The following is a 14983-nucleotide window of genomic DNA, read 5'->3' on the forward strand; positions in this document are numbered from 1 at the left end:
ATTTACCATAAAATAACAATAGATTCCACAGTTAATATACATTCTGTACGTAACATACCAGTTTAAAACTTCCTGTCTCTCATCCCATTCTGGATGTGGTATTAAAACCATACTCTGTAAAGTTTTTTTGGTTATGACAAGGTAAGAAAGTCATATAAATCTCCTTATTAAGGTATTAATAAGTCATATTCTTACAAACTAAGAGGTATATTTAATGAATGTATTAAAAAAGGCATAGAATATGAGTGACACTTTATTGGTGCTGCTGGTGCCATCAGTGGATTTATCTAAATGCCTGTATGGATCAACTGGGGGAGACTCTGTTGTTGATGGTTGCCACAGTGGTCTGCATCTCTGACCCCTCCTCCTCAGATGGCCATGGGTCCCTCCCACAGAGCAGGAAGGGCACTGCATATCTCCGGAACTGGACAAGACACAACACCATCATCACACACTGTTACTGTGTCAGGCATTTTGTTGTATATCAAATGGCCTCAATGTTTAAAATAACTGTTCATGGTAAACAGCGGCTGTTCAATCGCAAAACTGTATGAGATTAAGTCGCAGTGAAACAATGTTCTACCACAGGACCTGAGCTAATGGTGACTGAAATTACTTTCACATTTTCCTCCACTAGATGGAGTCTTTGGACTGCTAACGAGTGTCTGGTTTGTGGCAAGGCGCATTGCAGTGATCATTCTACAGATTAGTGTCTAACTTAATCTCCTATCACATTTATAGGCTTATTATCATCCTTGAAATTTTTTGCTTACTAAATCTGATCTTGTTTTCAATACAAACAAAGTGTTTAATTGACTGGTTTGCTGACGTCACGAAAACGATGCGCACATTTCAAAGGGGCATAAGGGCATGTCTTGTTATGGTTCTGAATGGCCAGATAGTTAGCAACAAAGAAACTGACATGGTGTGAATCGTAAGTGGCACGTTTCAGTTGGTTTGAACTTGTTCTTGATACCATGTCTTGTTTTGAGGTGTTTTGACTGATGTCACGTCTATGCTAATATGGAAAAATGTGTGTTGGTTTTGTTGCTAAACAACCAACCCATCTATACACATGTGTAGATGAATAGAAGATGTATTGTATGTACAGTAGCAGTCAAAAGTTTGGACACACCTACTCATTCAAGTGTTTTTCTTTATTTGTACTATTTTATACATTTTAGAATAATAGTGAAGACATCAAAACTATGAAGTAATACATATGGAATCATGTAGTAACCAGAGTTAAACAAATCAAAATATATTTTAGATTTGAGATTCTTTAAAGTAGCCACCCTTTGCCTTGATGACTGCTTTGCACACTCTTGGCATTCTGTCAACCACCTTCATGAGGTAGTCACCTGGAATGCATTTCAATTAACAGGTGTGCCTTGTTAAAAATTGCAGGACAAATAAATGCTTCACAGACACATCTCAACATCAACTGTTCAGAGAAGACTGCATGAATTAGGCATTCATGGTCGAATTGCTGCAAAGTAACCACTACTATAGGACAACAATAAATAGAAGAGACTTGCTTGGGCCAAGAAACTTGAGCAATGGACATTAGACCGGTGGAAATCTGTCTTTGGTCTGATGAGTCCAAATTTGAGATTTTTGGTTCCAACCGCCGTGGCTTTGTGAGACGCAGAGTAGATGATCTCAGATGATCTCCGCATGTGTGGTTCCCACCATGAAGCATGGAGGAGGGGGTGTGATGGTGTGGGGGTGCTTTGCTGGTGACACTGTGATTTATTTAGAATTCAAGGCACACTTAACCAGCATGGATACCACAGCATTCTGCAGTGATATTCCATCCCATCTTGTTTGCGCTTAGTGGGACAATCATTTGTTTTTCAACAGGACAATGACCCAACACACCTCCAGGCTGTGTAAGGGCTATTTGACCAAGAAGGAGAGTGATGGAGTTATGCATCAGATGACTTGGCCACAATCACCTGACCTCAACCCAATTGAGATGGTTTGGGATGAGTTGAACCGCAGCATGAAGGAAAAGGAGCCAACAAGGGCTCAGCATATGTGGGAACTCCTTCAAGACTGTTGGGAAAGCATTCCAGGTGAAGCTGGTTGAGAGAATGCCAAGAGTGTGCAAAGCTGTCATCAAGGCAAAGGGTGACTACTTTGAAGAATATAAAATCCCAAATATCTTTTGATTTGTAAAATCTTTTGGGTTACTACATGATTCCATATGGGTTTCGGGATTCTTCCGATGGCATTGAAGAGTACACCACATCAGTCACTGGCTGGCTTTATCAATAAGTGCATCTATGATGTTGTCCCCACAGTGACTGTACATACATACCCCAACCAGAAGCCATGGATTACAGGCAACATTAGCACTGAGCTAGAGGGTAGAGCTGCCGCTTTCAAGGAGCGGGACTTTAACCCGGAAGCTTATAAGAAATCCCACTATGCCATCCAACGAACCATCAAACAGGCAAAGCATCAATACAGGACTAAGATTGAATTGTACTACACTGGCTCCGACGCTCGTCGGATGTGGCAGGGCTTGCAAATCATTACAGACTACAAAGGGAAGCACAGCCACGAGCTGCCCAGTGACACGAGTCTACCAGACGAGCTAAATGACTTCTATGCGCCCTTCGAGCCAAGTAATACTGAAACATGCATGAGAGCATCAGCTGTTCGGGACGACTGTGTGATCACGCTCTCCGTACCCGATGTGAGTAAGGCCTTTAAACAGGTCAACATTCACAAGGCCGCAGGTCCAGACGGATTACCAGGACGTGTGCTCCGAGCATGCGCTGACCAACTGGCAAGTGTCTTCACTGACATTTTCAACCTCTCCCTCTCCCTCTCCGTCTGTAATACCAACATGTTTCAAGCAGACCACCATAGTCCCTGTGCCCAAGAACACTAAGGTAACTTGCCTAAATGACTACCGACCTGTAGCACTCACATCTGTAGCCATGAAGTGATTTGAAAGGCTGATCATGGCTCACATCAGCACCATTATCCCAGAAACTCTAGACCCACTCCAATTTGCATAACGCCCCAACAGATCCACATATGATTAAATCTCTATTGCACTCCACACTGCCCTTTCCCACCTTGAGAAAAGGAACACCTATGTGAGAATGCTATTCATTGACAACAGTCCAGCGTTCAAAGCTCATCACTAAGCTAAGGACCCTAGGACTAAAAACCTCCCTCTGGTAAGGGTATGTAACAACACAACTGCCACACTGATCACGGGGGCCCCTCAGGGGTGTGTGCTCAGTCGCCTCCTGTACTCCCTGTTCACTCATGACTGCATGGCCAGGCACGACTCCAACACCATCATTAAGTTTGCTGATGACTCAACAGTGGTTGGCCAGATCACGAACAACGATGAGACAGCCTATAGGCAGGAGGTCATAGACCTGGCCGTGTGGTGCCAGGACAACAACCTCTCCTTCAACTTGATCAAGACAAAGGAGATGATTGTGGACTACAGGAAAAGGAGGACCGAGCAAACCCCCATTCTCATCGACGGGGCTGTAGTGGAGCAGGTTGAGAGCTTCAAGTTCCTTGGTGTCCACATCACCAAAAAACTAACATGGTCCAAGCACACCAAGACAGTCGTGAAGAGGGCACGACAAAACCTATTCCCCCTCAGGAGAGTGAAAAGATTTGGCATGAGTCCTCAGATCCTCAAAAAGTTATACAGCTGCACCATCGAGAGCATTCTGACTGGTTGCATCACTGACTGGTATGGCAACTGCTTGGCCCATGACCGTAAGGCCCAGTACCTCACTGGGGCTAAGCTTCCTGCGATCCAGGACCTCTATACCAGGCTGTCAGAGGAAGGCTCTAAAAATGATCAAAGACTCCAGCCACCCTAGTCATAGACTGTTCTCTCTGCTACCGCATAGCAAGCGGTACCGGAGCGCCAAGTCTAGGTCCAAGAGGCTTCTCAACAGCTTCTAACCCCAAGCCATAAGACTCCTGAATAGCTAATCAAATGTCTAGGCTATTTGCATTTCCCCCCACCTCTTTTAGGCTGCTGCTATTCTCTGTTTATTATCTATGCATAGTCACTTTAACTCTACCTACAGGTACAGTACATATTACCTCGACTAACCAGTACCCCCGCACATTGACTCTGTACCGGTAACCACTGTATATAGCCTCGCTATTGTTATTTTACTGCTGCTCTTAATTATTTGTTACTTTCATGTCTTATTTTTTACTTGTCTCTTTTTTACTTAATAAATCCTCTACGGGATTTCAAAGATGATGCGCATATTTTTTTCTTTGTATTATTTTTTTCCAGATCTAATGTGTTATATTCTCCTACATTAATTTCCACAAACTTCAAAGTGTTTCCTTTCAAATGGTATCAAGAATATGCATATCCTTGCTTCAGGTCTACAGGCAGTTAGATTTGGGCAGATGTTTTTTTAAAGATCCTTAAGAGGTTTTTTAACACGTATTTTTCTTAAAACTGCATTTCCGGTTAAGGGCTTGTAAGTAAGCATTTCACTGTGAGGTCTACACTTGTTGTATTCGGCGCATGTGACAAATCAAATTTTATTTAATTTTATTTTGGGATTTCATAGTTTATGTCTTCACTATTATTCTACAATGTATAAAATAGTCAAAATAAAGAAAAACTCTTGAATGAGTAGGTGTCCAAACTTTTGACTTATACTCTATGTGTACCTGTTTCTTAATTTAGAGGTAGATTTATATGTGTACATATTTCTTAATGTAGAGGTAGATTTATAAGTATTCCTGTTTGTTCATGTAGAGGTAGATTTATACAATATGTGTACCTGTTTGTTCATTTAGAGGTAGATTTATACAGTATGTGTACCTGTTTGTTCATGTAGAGGTAGATTTATACAGTATGTGTACCTGTTTGTTCATGTAGAGGTAGATTTATAAGTGTACCTGTTTGTTCATATAGAGGTAGATTTATTCAGTATGTGTACCTGTTTGTTCATGTAGAGGTAGATTTATACAGTATGTGTACCTGTTTGTTCATGTAGAGGTAGATGTATACAGTATGTGTACCTGTTTGTTCATGTAGAGGTAGATTTATACAGTATGTGTACCTGTTTGTTCATGTAGAGGTAGATTTATAAGTATACCTGTTTGTTCATATAGAGGTAGATGAGAGGGTTGTACACGGTGCTGCTCTTGGCCAGGTAGACTGGCACGGTGCCCAGCAGAGGGCTGATGTGGGCATCAGGGTGGGAGACCACCACGAGGGCCAGGGTAGCATAGGGCAGCCAGCTGATCAGGAAAGTAACCACCATCAGAACCACCATGCGGGCCACCTTAGCCTCCGCCTTGGCTGCTGCACCCCCTTCTATACAACCCATTGCTGAGACCTGCAACAACAACAACAACACAGCCAGGTTGTGGAATATAGATAGTACAGTATGTAAGGCTTGCTGAATGCATGGCACAGACAAGATGTGGTCATACAGAGAGTATGTCTTGGGCTAGGAGTTTTTCCTCACCATATAACCTGACCAAGAACAACTCCAACCTACAGGCTGACTTTTTCCGGTTCAGGTCTTGAGATCAGGAAAAACTCCTGATTGGCCCTAATTATGACGCACACTACCAAACTGGCACAGACACTGTCTGAGCAGACACACCTTTAGGGCCGTGCATGTAAACTACACATTGAGTTGACCTACCTGTCTTAAGGTGTAAATGAGTTTAGAGTAAGAGGCCATGATGATGAGGAAGGGCACGGCGAAACACAGCAGGAAGTAGCACAGGATATATGACACATTATTGGGGTCCCGGTTGTGCCAGTCCGGGGCACACGACGTCCCCACACCCTCCAGCTCGTACCTGTAAGGGAAGTGAAGTTTAGTCATGGTTTACTATTATAATCTGCGTGGTCTCATTACATGATACGTCATCAGTACATAGCAGTGTGGCGGATTAATCTGATGTCATTACAGTACCTTCCCCAGCCGAATAGGGGCGGGGTGTTCCAGATGAGAGACCAAACCCATGACAAGGCCACACCCCCAACCGCATGCTTTGTCTGGAAAGAGATTGGTCCTAGCGGCTTGCTCACCACAAACATCCTCTCTATGGCAATCAGAGCTACCGTGCACAGTGACGTGATACCTGCAGTACACCCCAGCCAGACAGTACAGTACAGCAGTCATACAGTGCTCCACAGGGCCTCATCGTAAAGGTATTTTGCTAATTATATTGTTGTTGTAATTAAAGGTACAGTAATTACAGATAGTGTTGCCTGAAGATTGCAACGACTGATTAGTATGACAGAATCATTACGAGAACTCATTTTAATTGATTCAGAATTTGTTTAATTACGTGTTTGATTCAAAATAATGATTCAGCTAGATGGTCATAAGAAAATAATTCAATTGAAACAAAATCAACATGGTTCCATATGATAAAATATGTTTTAAAAAAAGTAAACAATACAATCGTACTTTTTGAAGCAAATATAGACTTTGAATACAGTACAAGTATTTTCAAATGTACACTTTACAGTAAGGCCATATTTGTAGAGAAGGAATGAATGTCATCAATGTCTATGTGTATGAAAAACGTACAAAGTATATCCAAAAGACGGTTCTGGGAGCCACTCACCAAACAGAGCCACAGAGAATCCCTCTATGATACAGCCGGTCCGTCCCAGAGAGAAGTACCCCAGAGCGTTGTTGACCACAGACAGAACCCCACCAGTCAGCGCTGTCCCCAGGTCAGCTACGGCCATGTTGACCAGAGCGTAGTTCAGAGGTTGCCTAAGCTGCTTGTTCATCAGCGACACCACGATCACCGTGGAGTTCAACACGATGGCCGGTACGGTGAACATAGCCATGACGATGGAGAGGGTGATGAAGCCGGCTCGGGGCAGGAGCGCCTCGCCCTCGGGGGACGGTCCCAGGTAGGACGAAGCGTTGGGGAGAGAGGCTGACAGCTGCATCATAGATATAGAACGACAACAACCACACAGGCTCTCACTCTTGGAGGTGGTAAGAACCCCCACACCACTCTGACGGCAACGAAAGGGTGCACAGACTGAGACACAGAGAGTGGAATATCTGAGATTAGGTGTTCTAAGTCGTGTGATGTAAAGTCCCACAAATCCAGACTTAACAAAGACTAATTCCCTCGGGTGGTGATCCTTGATCACAATTTACACCTGATTGTAGAGGCGCCAGAACAAGTTGTCTCTCACCAATTGCAAGGGCCCTCACAGGAATATGTGTTAAACTACTCCAGTCAAGGTGATAGGAATTTTAAACTTCCCAGGATCCCTTTTCATTCCCTGACATCCCTGACGAAAATCAGTGTCCCTCCAGAGAGGGGCTTTCTGGGAAATGTCTGACTACCTAAGCTTTTTTGCTGTCACACACATGGACATACACAAACTCTCACACACACACTAACACATGCACACACACTAACTCGCTCTCTCACACACACATGGACACACACAGGGTCAGTGAAAGTTGAAAGTGTCAGCCTCTGACTAATAGGTGTGTGAGAGAGGGGCATTCCAGGTCACTATCCTCTCCTGATTGATCTGACCTGTCCAGACTTCCTTATTTTAACTTACCATGGACCTACAACAAAGCTGTGTGTGTGTGTGCACGCGCTCGCGTGCGTGCGTGAGGGGGTCAACGAGTCAAGTATCATTAAATACAATTACTATTCAGTGTATTTCCTTACTGTAATAATTTTCATAAGATAAAGCTACTTTTTTCAATTACTGTTTTGATCCTGTTGTCTTATGATAATATTGGACGCTCATTTGAATACAGATGAAGAGAATGTTCTTTCCCATTTCAGCCTCCTCCAATCTATTATGTGTTGTTGTGGCTCAATTTTGCTTATCCAGGTTATTTCTTAACTGCAGTAATACCGCCACGTAATGGATTAAATAAACCATTATAAAAATAAACACTGTGTTGTGCTGGTCCTGGCTGGTACACTGTGTTGTGCTGGTCCTGGCTGGTACACTGTGTTAGCAGCTGCTATATTTAGTCACTGGCCTCCTCTTGTTCTAAACAAGTTTTTATCAAGTCGGAGGAATCCCCACAGAGATCCTATGAATTACAATTTAAAATAGTTACAGTATATATGTAATTATATGGGAATCCCCCTCCTTTCGCTTGACTACTGTATATACAGTAGTGGCCAAAGGTTTTGAGAATGACACAAATATTAATTTCCACAGTTTGCTGCTTCAGTGTCTTTAGATATTTTTGTCAGATGTTACTACGGAAAACTGAAGTTAAAATACAAGCATTTCATAAGTGTCAAAGGCTTTTATTGACAATTACATGAAGTTGATGCAAAGAGTCAATATTTGCAGTGTTGACACTTCTTTTTCAAGACCTCTGCAATCTGCCCTGGCATGCTGTCAATTAACTTCTGGACCACATCCTGACTGATGGCAGCCCATTCTTGCATAATCAATGCTTGGAGTTTGTCAGAATTTGTGGGGTTTTGTTTGTCCACCCGCCTCTTGAGGATTGACCACAAGTTCTCAATGGGATTAAGGTCTGGGGAGTTTCCTGGCCATGGACCCAAAATATTGATGTTTTGTTCCCCAAGCCACTTAATTATCACTTTTGCCTAACACTTTTGCCTTATGGCAAGGTGCTCCATCATGCTGGAAAAGGCATTGTTCGTCACCAAACTGTTCCTGGATGGTTGGGAGAAGTTGCTCTCGGAGGATGTGTTGGTACCATTCTTTTTTTTTTAATTTTACCCCCTTTTCTCCCCAATTTTCGTGGTATCCAATTGCTAGTAATTACTATATTGTCTCATCGCTACAACTCCCGTACGGGCTCGGGAGAGACGAAGGTCGAGAGCCATGCGTCCTCCGAAGCACAACCCAACCAAGCCGCACTGCTTCTTAACACAGCGCGCCTCCAACCAGGAAGCCAGCCGCACCAATGTGTCGGAGGAAACACCGTGCACCTGGCCCCCTCGGTTAGCGCACACTGTGCCCGGCCCACCACAGGAGTCGCTGGAGCACGATGAGACAAGGATATCCTTACCGGCCAAACCCACCCTAACCCTGACGACGCTAGGCCAATTGTGCATCGCCCCACAGACCTCCCGGTCGCGGCCGGCTGCGACAGAGCCTGGGCGCGAACCCAGAGACTCTGGGGGCGCAGCTTGCGCTGCGATGCAGTGCCCTAGACCACTGCGGCCACCCGGGAGGCTATGTTGGTACCATTCTTTATTCGTGGCTGTGTTCTTAGGCAAAATTGTGAGTGAGCCCACTCCCTTGGCTGAGAAGCAACCCCACACATGAATGGTCTCAGGATGCTTTACTGTTGGCATGACACAGGACTGATGGTAGCGCTCACCTTGTCTTCTCTGGACAAGTTTTTTTCCGGATGCCCCAAACAATCGGAAAGGGGATTCATCAGAGAAAATGACTTTACCCCAGTCCTCAGCAGTCCAATCCCTGTACCTTTTGCAGAATATCAGTCTGTCCCTAATGTTTTTCCTGGAGAGAAGTGGCTTCTTTGCTGCCCTTCTTGACACCAGGCCATCCTCCAAAAGTCTTCTCCTCACTGTGCGTGCAGATGCACTCACACCTGCCTGCTGCCATTCCTGAGCAAGCTCTGCACTGGTGGTGCCCCGAACCCACAGCTGAATCAACTTTAGGAGACGGTCCTGGCGCTTGCTGGACTTTCTTGGGTGCCCTGAAGCCTTCTTCACAACAATTGAACCGCTCTCCTTGAAGTCCTTGAAGTTCGCTCTCCTGTGAAGCCCTTTTTGTGCAAAGCAATGATGTTTCCTTGCAGGTAACCATGGTTGACAGAGGAAGAACAATGATTCCAAGCACCTTTTGAAGCTTCCAGTCTGTTATTCGAACTCAATCAGCATGACGGAGTGACCTCCAGCCTTGTCCTCGTCAACACTCACACCTGTGGCAACGAGAGAATCACTGACATGATGTCAGCTGATCCTTTTGTGGCAGGGCTTAAATGCAGTGGAAATGTGTTTTTTTAGATAATTGCAATTCATCTCATCACTCTTCATAACATTCTGGAGTATATGCAAATTGCCATCATACAAACTGAGGCAGCAGACTTTTGGCCACGACTGTACACTACCGGTCAAAAGCTTTAGAACACCTACTTATTCAAAGGATTTTTTTTTTTTACTATTTTCTAATAGTGATGACATCAAAACTATGAAATAATACATATTTTATATTTGAGATTCTTCAAATAGCCACCCTTTGCCTTGATGACAGCTTTGCACATTCTTGGCATTCTCTCAACCAGCTTCACCTGGAATGCTTTTCCAACAGTCTTCAAGGAGTTCCCACATATGTTGAGCACTTGTTGGCTGCTTTTCCTTCACTCTGTGGTCCGACTCATCCCAAACCAACTCAATTTGGTTGAGGCCAGGTTATCTTATGCAGCACTCCATCACTCTCCTTCTTGGTTAAATATCCCTTACACAGCTTGGAGGTGTGTTGGGTCATTGTCCTGTTGAAAAACAAATGATAGTCCCAATAAGCCAAAACCAGATGGGCTGGCATATCACTGCAGAATGCTGTGGTAGCCATGCTGGTTAAGTGTGCCTTGAATTCTAAATAAATCACAGACAGTGTCACCAGCAAAGCACCTCCACACCAAGTGCGGAGATCATCCGTTCACCCACACCACGTCTCACAAAGACACGGCAGTTGGAACCAAAAATATCCAATTTGGAATCCAGACCAAAGGACACATTTCCACCGGTCTAATGTCCATTGCTCGTGTTTCTTGGCCCAAGCAAGTCTCTTCTTATTATTGGTGTCCTTTAGTAGTGTTTTCTTTGCAGCAATTTGACCATGAAGGCCTGATTCACGCAGTCTCCTCTGAAGAGTTGATGTTGATATGTGTCTGTTACTTGAACTCTGTGAATGAAGCATTTATTTTTGCTTTCAATTTCTGAGGCTGGTAACTCTAATGAACTTATCCTCTGCAGCAGAGGTAACGCTGGGACTTCCTTTCCTGTGCCGGTCCTCATGAGAGCCAGTTTCATCATAGCGCTTGATGGTTTTTGCGACTGCACTTGAAGAAACTTTCAACGTTTTTGAAATGTTCCGTATTAAGTACAGTTAAAGTCGGAAGTTTACATAGTCATTAAAACTCGTTTTTCAACCACTCCACAAATTTCTTGTTAACAAACTATAGTTTTGGCAAGTCGGTTAGGACATCTACTTTGTGCATGACACAAGTAATTTTTCCAACAATTGTTTACAGACAGATCATTTCACTTATAATTCACTGTATCACAATTCCAGTTAGTCAGAAGTTTACATACACTAAGTTGACTGTGCCTTAGTTTACATACACTAAGTTGACTGTGCCTTTAAACAGCTTGGAAAAAATATCCAGACTACGGTTTGCAACTGCACATGGGGACAAAGATCATACTTTTTGGAGAAATGTCCTCTGGTCTGATGAAACAAAAATAGAACTGTTTGGCCATAATGACCATCGTTATGTTTGGAGGAAAAAGGGGGAAGCTTGCAAGCCGATGAACACCATCCCAACCGCGAAGCACGGGGGTGGCAGCATCATGTTGTGGGGGTGCTTTGCTGCAAGAGGGACTGGTGCACTTCACAAAATAGATGGCATCATGAAGAAGGGAAATTATGTGGATATATTGAAGCAACATCTCAAGACATCAGTCAGGAAGTTAAAGCTTGGTCGCAAATGGGTCTTCCAAATGGACAATGACCCCAACCATACTTCCAAAGTTGTGGCAAAATGGCTTAAGGACAACAAAGTCAAGGCATTGGAGTGGTCATCACAAAGCCCTGACCTCAATCCTCTAGAAATTTTATGGGCAGAACTGAAAAAGCGTGTGCGAGCAAGGAGGCCTACAAACCTGACTCAGTTAGACCAGCTCTGTCAGGAGGAATGGGCCAAAATTCACCCAACTTATTGTGGGAAGCTTGTGGAAGGCTGCCCGAAACGTTTGACCCAAGTTAAACAATTTAAAGCCAATGCTACCAAATACTAATTGAGTGTATGTAAACTTCTGACCCACTGGGAATGTGATGAAAGAAATAAAAGTTGAAATAAATAATTCTCTCTACTATTATTCTGACATTTCACATTCTTAAAATTGTCACGACTTCCACCAAAGTCGGTCCCTCTCCTAGTTCGGGCGCCGTTCGGCGGTCGACGTCACCGGCCTTCTAGCCATCGCCGATCCACCTTTCATTTTCCATTGGTGTGGTCTTGTCTTCCCTCACACCTGGTTTCAATTCCATCAATTACATGTTGTGTATTTAACCCTCTGTTTCCCCCATGTCTTTGTCCGGAATTGTTTATTGTAAGTGCTTGTGCACGTTATGTCTGGTGTGCGTCGGGTTATGTACCCATTTATTGATTGTTCTGTTTTCCGGTGGGTTGTTATTATTAAACTGCGCCGTTGGAAACACAGTTTTTGCTCTCCTGCGTCTAACTTCTCTGCCGCCAGTACGCACCCCTTACAAAAATAAAGTGGTGATCCTAACTGACCTAAAACAGGGATTTTTTACTAGGATTAAATGTCAGGAATTGTGAAAAACTGAGTTTAAATGTATTTGGCTAAGGTGTATGTAAACTTCCGACTTCAACTGTAGGTGTTCTAAAACTTTTGACCGGTAGTGTATAGTCTATAATACTGTACATATATAATCACTTTGATAATTAAGTCAGGGGTAATCCTGTTTCTTTAAACCGTAGAGAATATAGAGGTTGAAAGGGTACATGCCACTAGTCGGGATGATGGAATTCGCACTGAAATGATTGGCCCTGGCCCATGTCACACTTTACATATTTGGCCCAAACAAATGTTAATCATCTAACAATGGGAATTGTTCTAACAATTACAGTAGCTTTAGCATACAGTTATTCAGATGTTGACCTGAAATACAGGAGTTATTCCATAATAAAATGACATGAGAAAGAGCCTATCACATAAGACTATTCACAATTGGACACAACTGACTATGGGGCAGTTTGCACAGTGATACAAAATTCCTTCTAGAGAGCCAGAGAAAGTTATAATGTGACAGGTCAGAGGGTGACTGACAGGTGGCGAGACTGGAGTTAAGCTCCATGGAGTTAACAGGCCAGACAGCACAGTAAGTTGTCAGTCCAGTGCATAACCTTCTAAGAGGTTTAACTTTCATTAAATCAAGACAGAGATTACGAGTGTTTGGGGGTCCTGAATTAAAATCGAGCCATGAGGTTTAAAAAAACGCTTTCAACGCAGTACTTTCGAAACCTGTTTAATCTCGGCCAATCATTCTAAATCTGTGGGTGAAAAAAAATTGTTTGTGAAATGTAGTTGGCATGATGAGTTGATTGTTACATGACACACACTGTGAATTCAGTAGGCTGGTATAAGTTTAGTACATTTATTTCAATGTTGCGTGCATAAACTTCCCCGCTTCGTAAAGACTGGCGCGAAAATCAGCACCGTGGACAGTGCCTCGTGCAACTATAGTGAAATCAGAACCATTCTTTATTTCTACATGGGTTTACTCTAAATTCTTCAAATATAAAATGGGGGGAATTAATCAAGAGAACTTCAGTACTCTGTTCGTATCTAAGTTTAACGGGCTTTATCTACCCTGTCTGATGCCAATAGTGGAGATCATTGGAATGAAATCCCTCTCACTGCAATAGACCTACCTATCTCATATCAAATCAAATTGTATTTGTCACATGCGCTGAATACAACAGGTGTACACCTTACAGTGAAATCCTTACTTACAAGCACTTATCTGGTGCCGGTCTTGAGTGCAACTCAGATAAAGTGTAGCGGATTCGGAATGCGAGGCTAAGCTTTTATTTGGAGTCAGTTAATTTAAAGCAGTGACCCTCCTCGCACTAGATGTGATTGGGACCTGGACAGACAAAATGCTGTGATATTGTCCATGATCATGCGCTTTATTGACACGATCCCAGCCTGGCAGAGGCTCCACGCGCCTTTGATGTACGATGTAATTATCCAGCTAATAATGGCCTCGCACCGAAACGCGGCGTGCATGGCGGGAAATCCATCAGCCCATACACCGCCTTGACATTATTATCACACGCTAATCAGCGTTTCGAAAGAGGACCTCTCGAACACTTCTGAAAGGAGAAGGGTCTGTTTGTAACAAAAAGTGGCCAATGACATACAGTGGCTTGCGAAAGTTTTCACCCCCCTTGGCATTTTTCCTATTTTGTTGCCTTACAACCTGGAAGTAAAAGGTATTTGGGGATTGTTTTGTATAATTTGATTTACACAACATGCCTACCACTTTGAAGTTGCAAAATATATTTTCTTGTGAAACAAACAAGAAATAAGACAAAAAAACAGAAAACTTGAGTGTGCATAATTATTCACTCCCCCAAAGTCAATACTTTGTAGAGCCACCTTTTGCAGCAATTACAGTTGCAAGTCTCTTGGGGTGTCTCTATAAGCATGGCGCATCTAGCCACTGGGATTTTTGTCCATTCTTCAAGTCAAAACTGCTCCAGCTCCTTCAAGTTGGATGGGTTCCGCTGATGTACAGCAATCTTTAAGTCATACCAAAGATTCTCAATAGGATTGAGGTCTGGGCTTTGACTAGGCCATTCCAAGACATTTAAATGTTTCCCCTTAAACCACTCGAGGGTTGCTTTAGCAGTATGCTTAGGGTCATTGTCCTGCTGGAAGGTGAACCTCTGTCCCAGTCTCAAATCTGAAACAGGTTTCCCTCAAGAATTGCCCTGTATTTAGCGCCATCCATCATTCCTTCAATTCTAACCAGTTTCCCAATCCCTTTCGATGAAAAACATCCCCACAGCATGATGCTGCCACCACCATGCTTCACTGTTGGGGATGGTGTTCTTGGGTGATGAGAGGTATTGGGATTGCACCAGACATAGTGTTTTCCTTGATGTCCAAAAAACGACATTTTAGTCTCATCTGTCCAGAATACCATCTTCTTCAACCCTGATCTGTACTT

The 14983-nt window shown here is 43.4% G+C and overlaps 1 protein-coding gene across 1 annotated transcript; it reads right to left on the reverse strand.

Annotated features, from left to right (window-relative positions):
• Positions 1-188: 188 nt before the first annotated feature.
• On the reverse strand, positions 189-13159 carry LOC129815914 (parapinopsin-like). Its single transcript, XM_055870126.1, has 5 exons — positions 6613-13159; positions 5952-6120; positions 5676-5835; positions 5118-5360; positions 189-424 (listed from the first exon to the last, which is right to left on the reverse strand). Exons 1-5 carry the CDS (start codon positions 6950-6952, stop codon positions 305-307), a joined length of 1032 nt encoding a protein of 343 aa, XP_055726101.1. The 5' UTR covers positions 6953-13159; the 3' UTR covers positions 189-304.
• Between the last annotated feature and the right edge of the window lie 1824 nt (positions 13160-14983).

The sequence above is a fragment of the Salvelinus fontinalis genome, chromosome 18 (genome assembly GCF_029448725.1).
Source record: "Salvelinus fontinalis isolate EN_2023a chromosome 18, ASM2944872v1, whole genome shotgun sequence".
NCBI lineage: Eukaryota > Metazoa > Chordata > Actinopteri > Salmoniformes > Salmonidae > Salvelinus > Salvelinus fontinalis.

Coding starts and splice junctions, on each gene's coding strand:
- LOC129815914 (XM_055870126.1), bottom strand. CDS start 6,952: ATGATGCAGCTGTCAGCCTCTCTCCCCAACGCTTCGTCCTACCTGGGA. Junction 5,836..5,951: donor CCCCTATTCGGCTGGGGAAG/GTACTGTAATGA, acceptor CTTCCCTTACAG/GTACGAGCTGGAGGGTGTGG. Junction 5,361..5,675: donor TCATTTACACCTTAAGACAG/GTAGGTCAACTC, acceptor TTGTTGTTGCAG/GTCTCAGCAATGGGTTGTAT.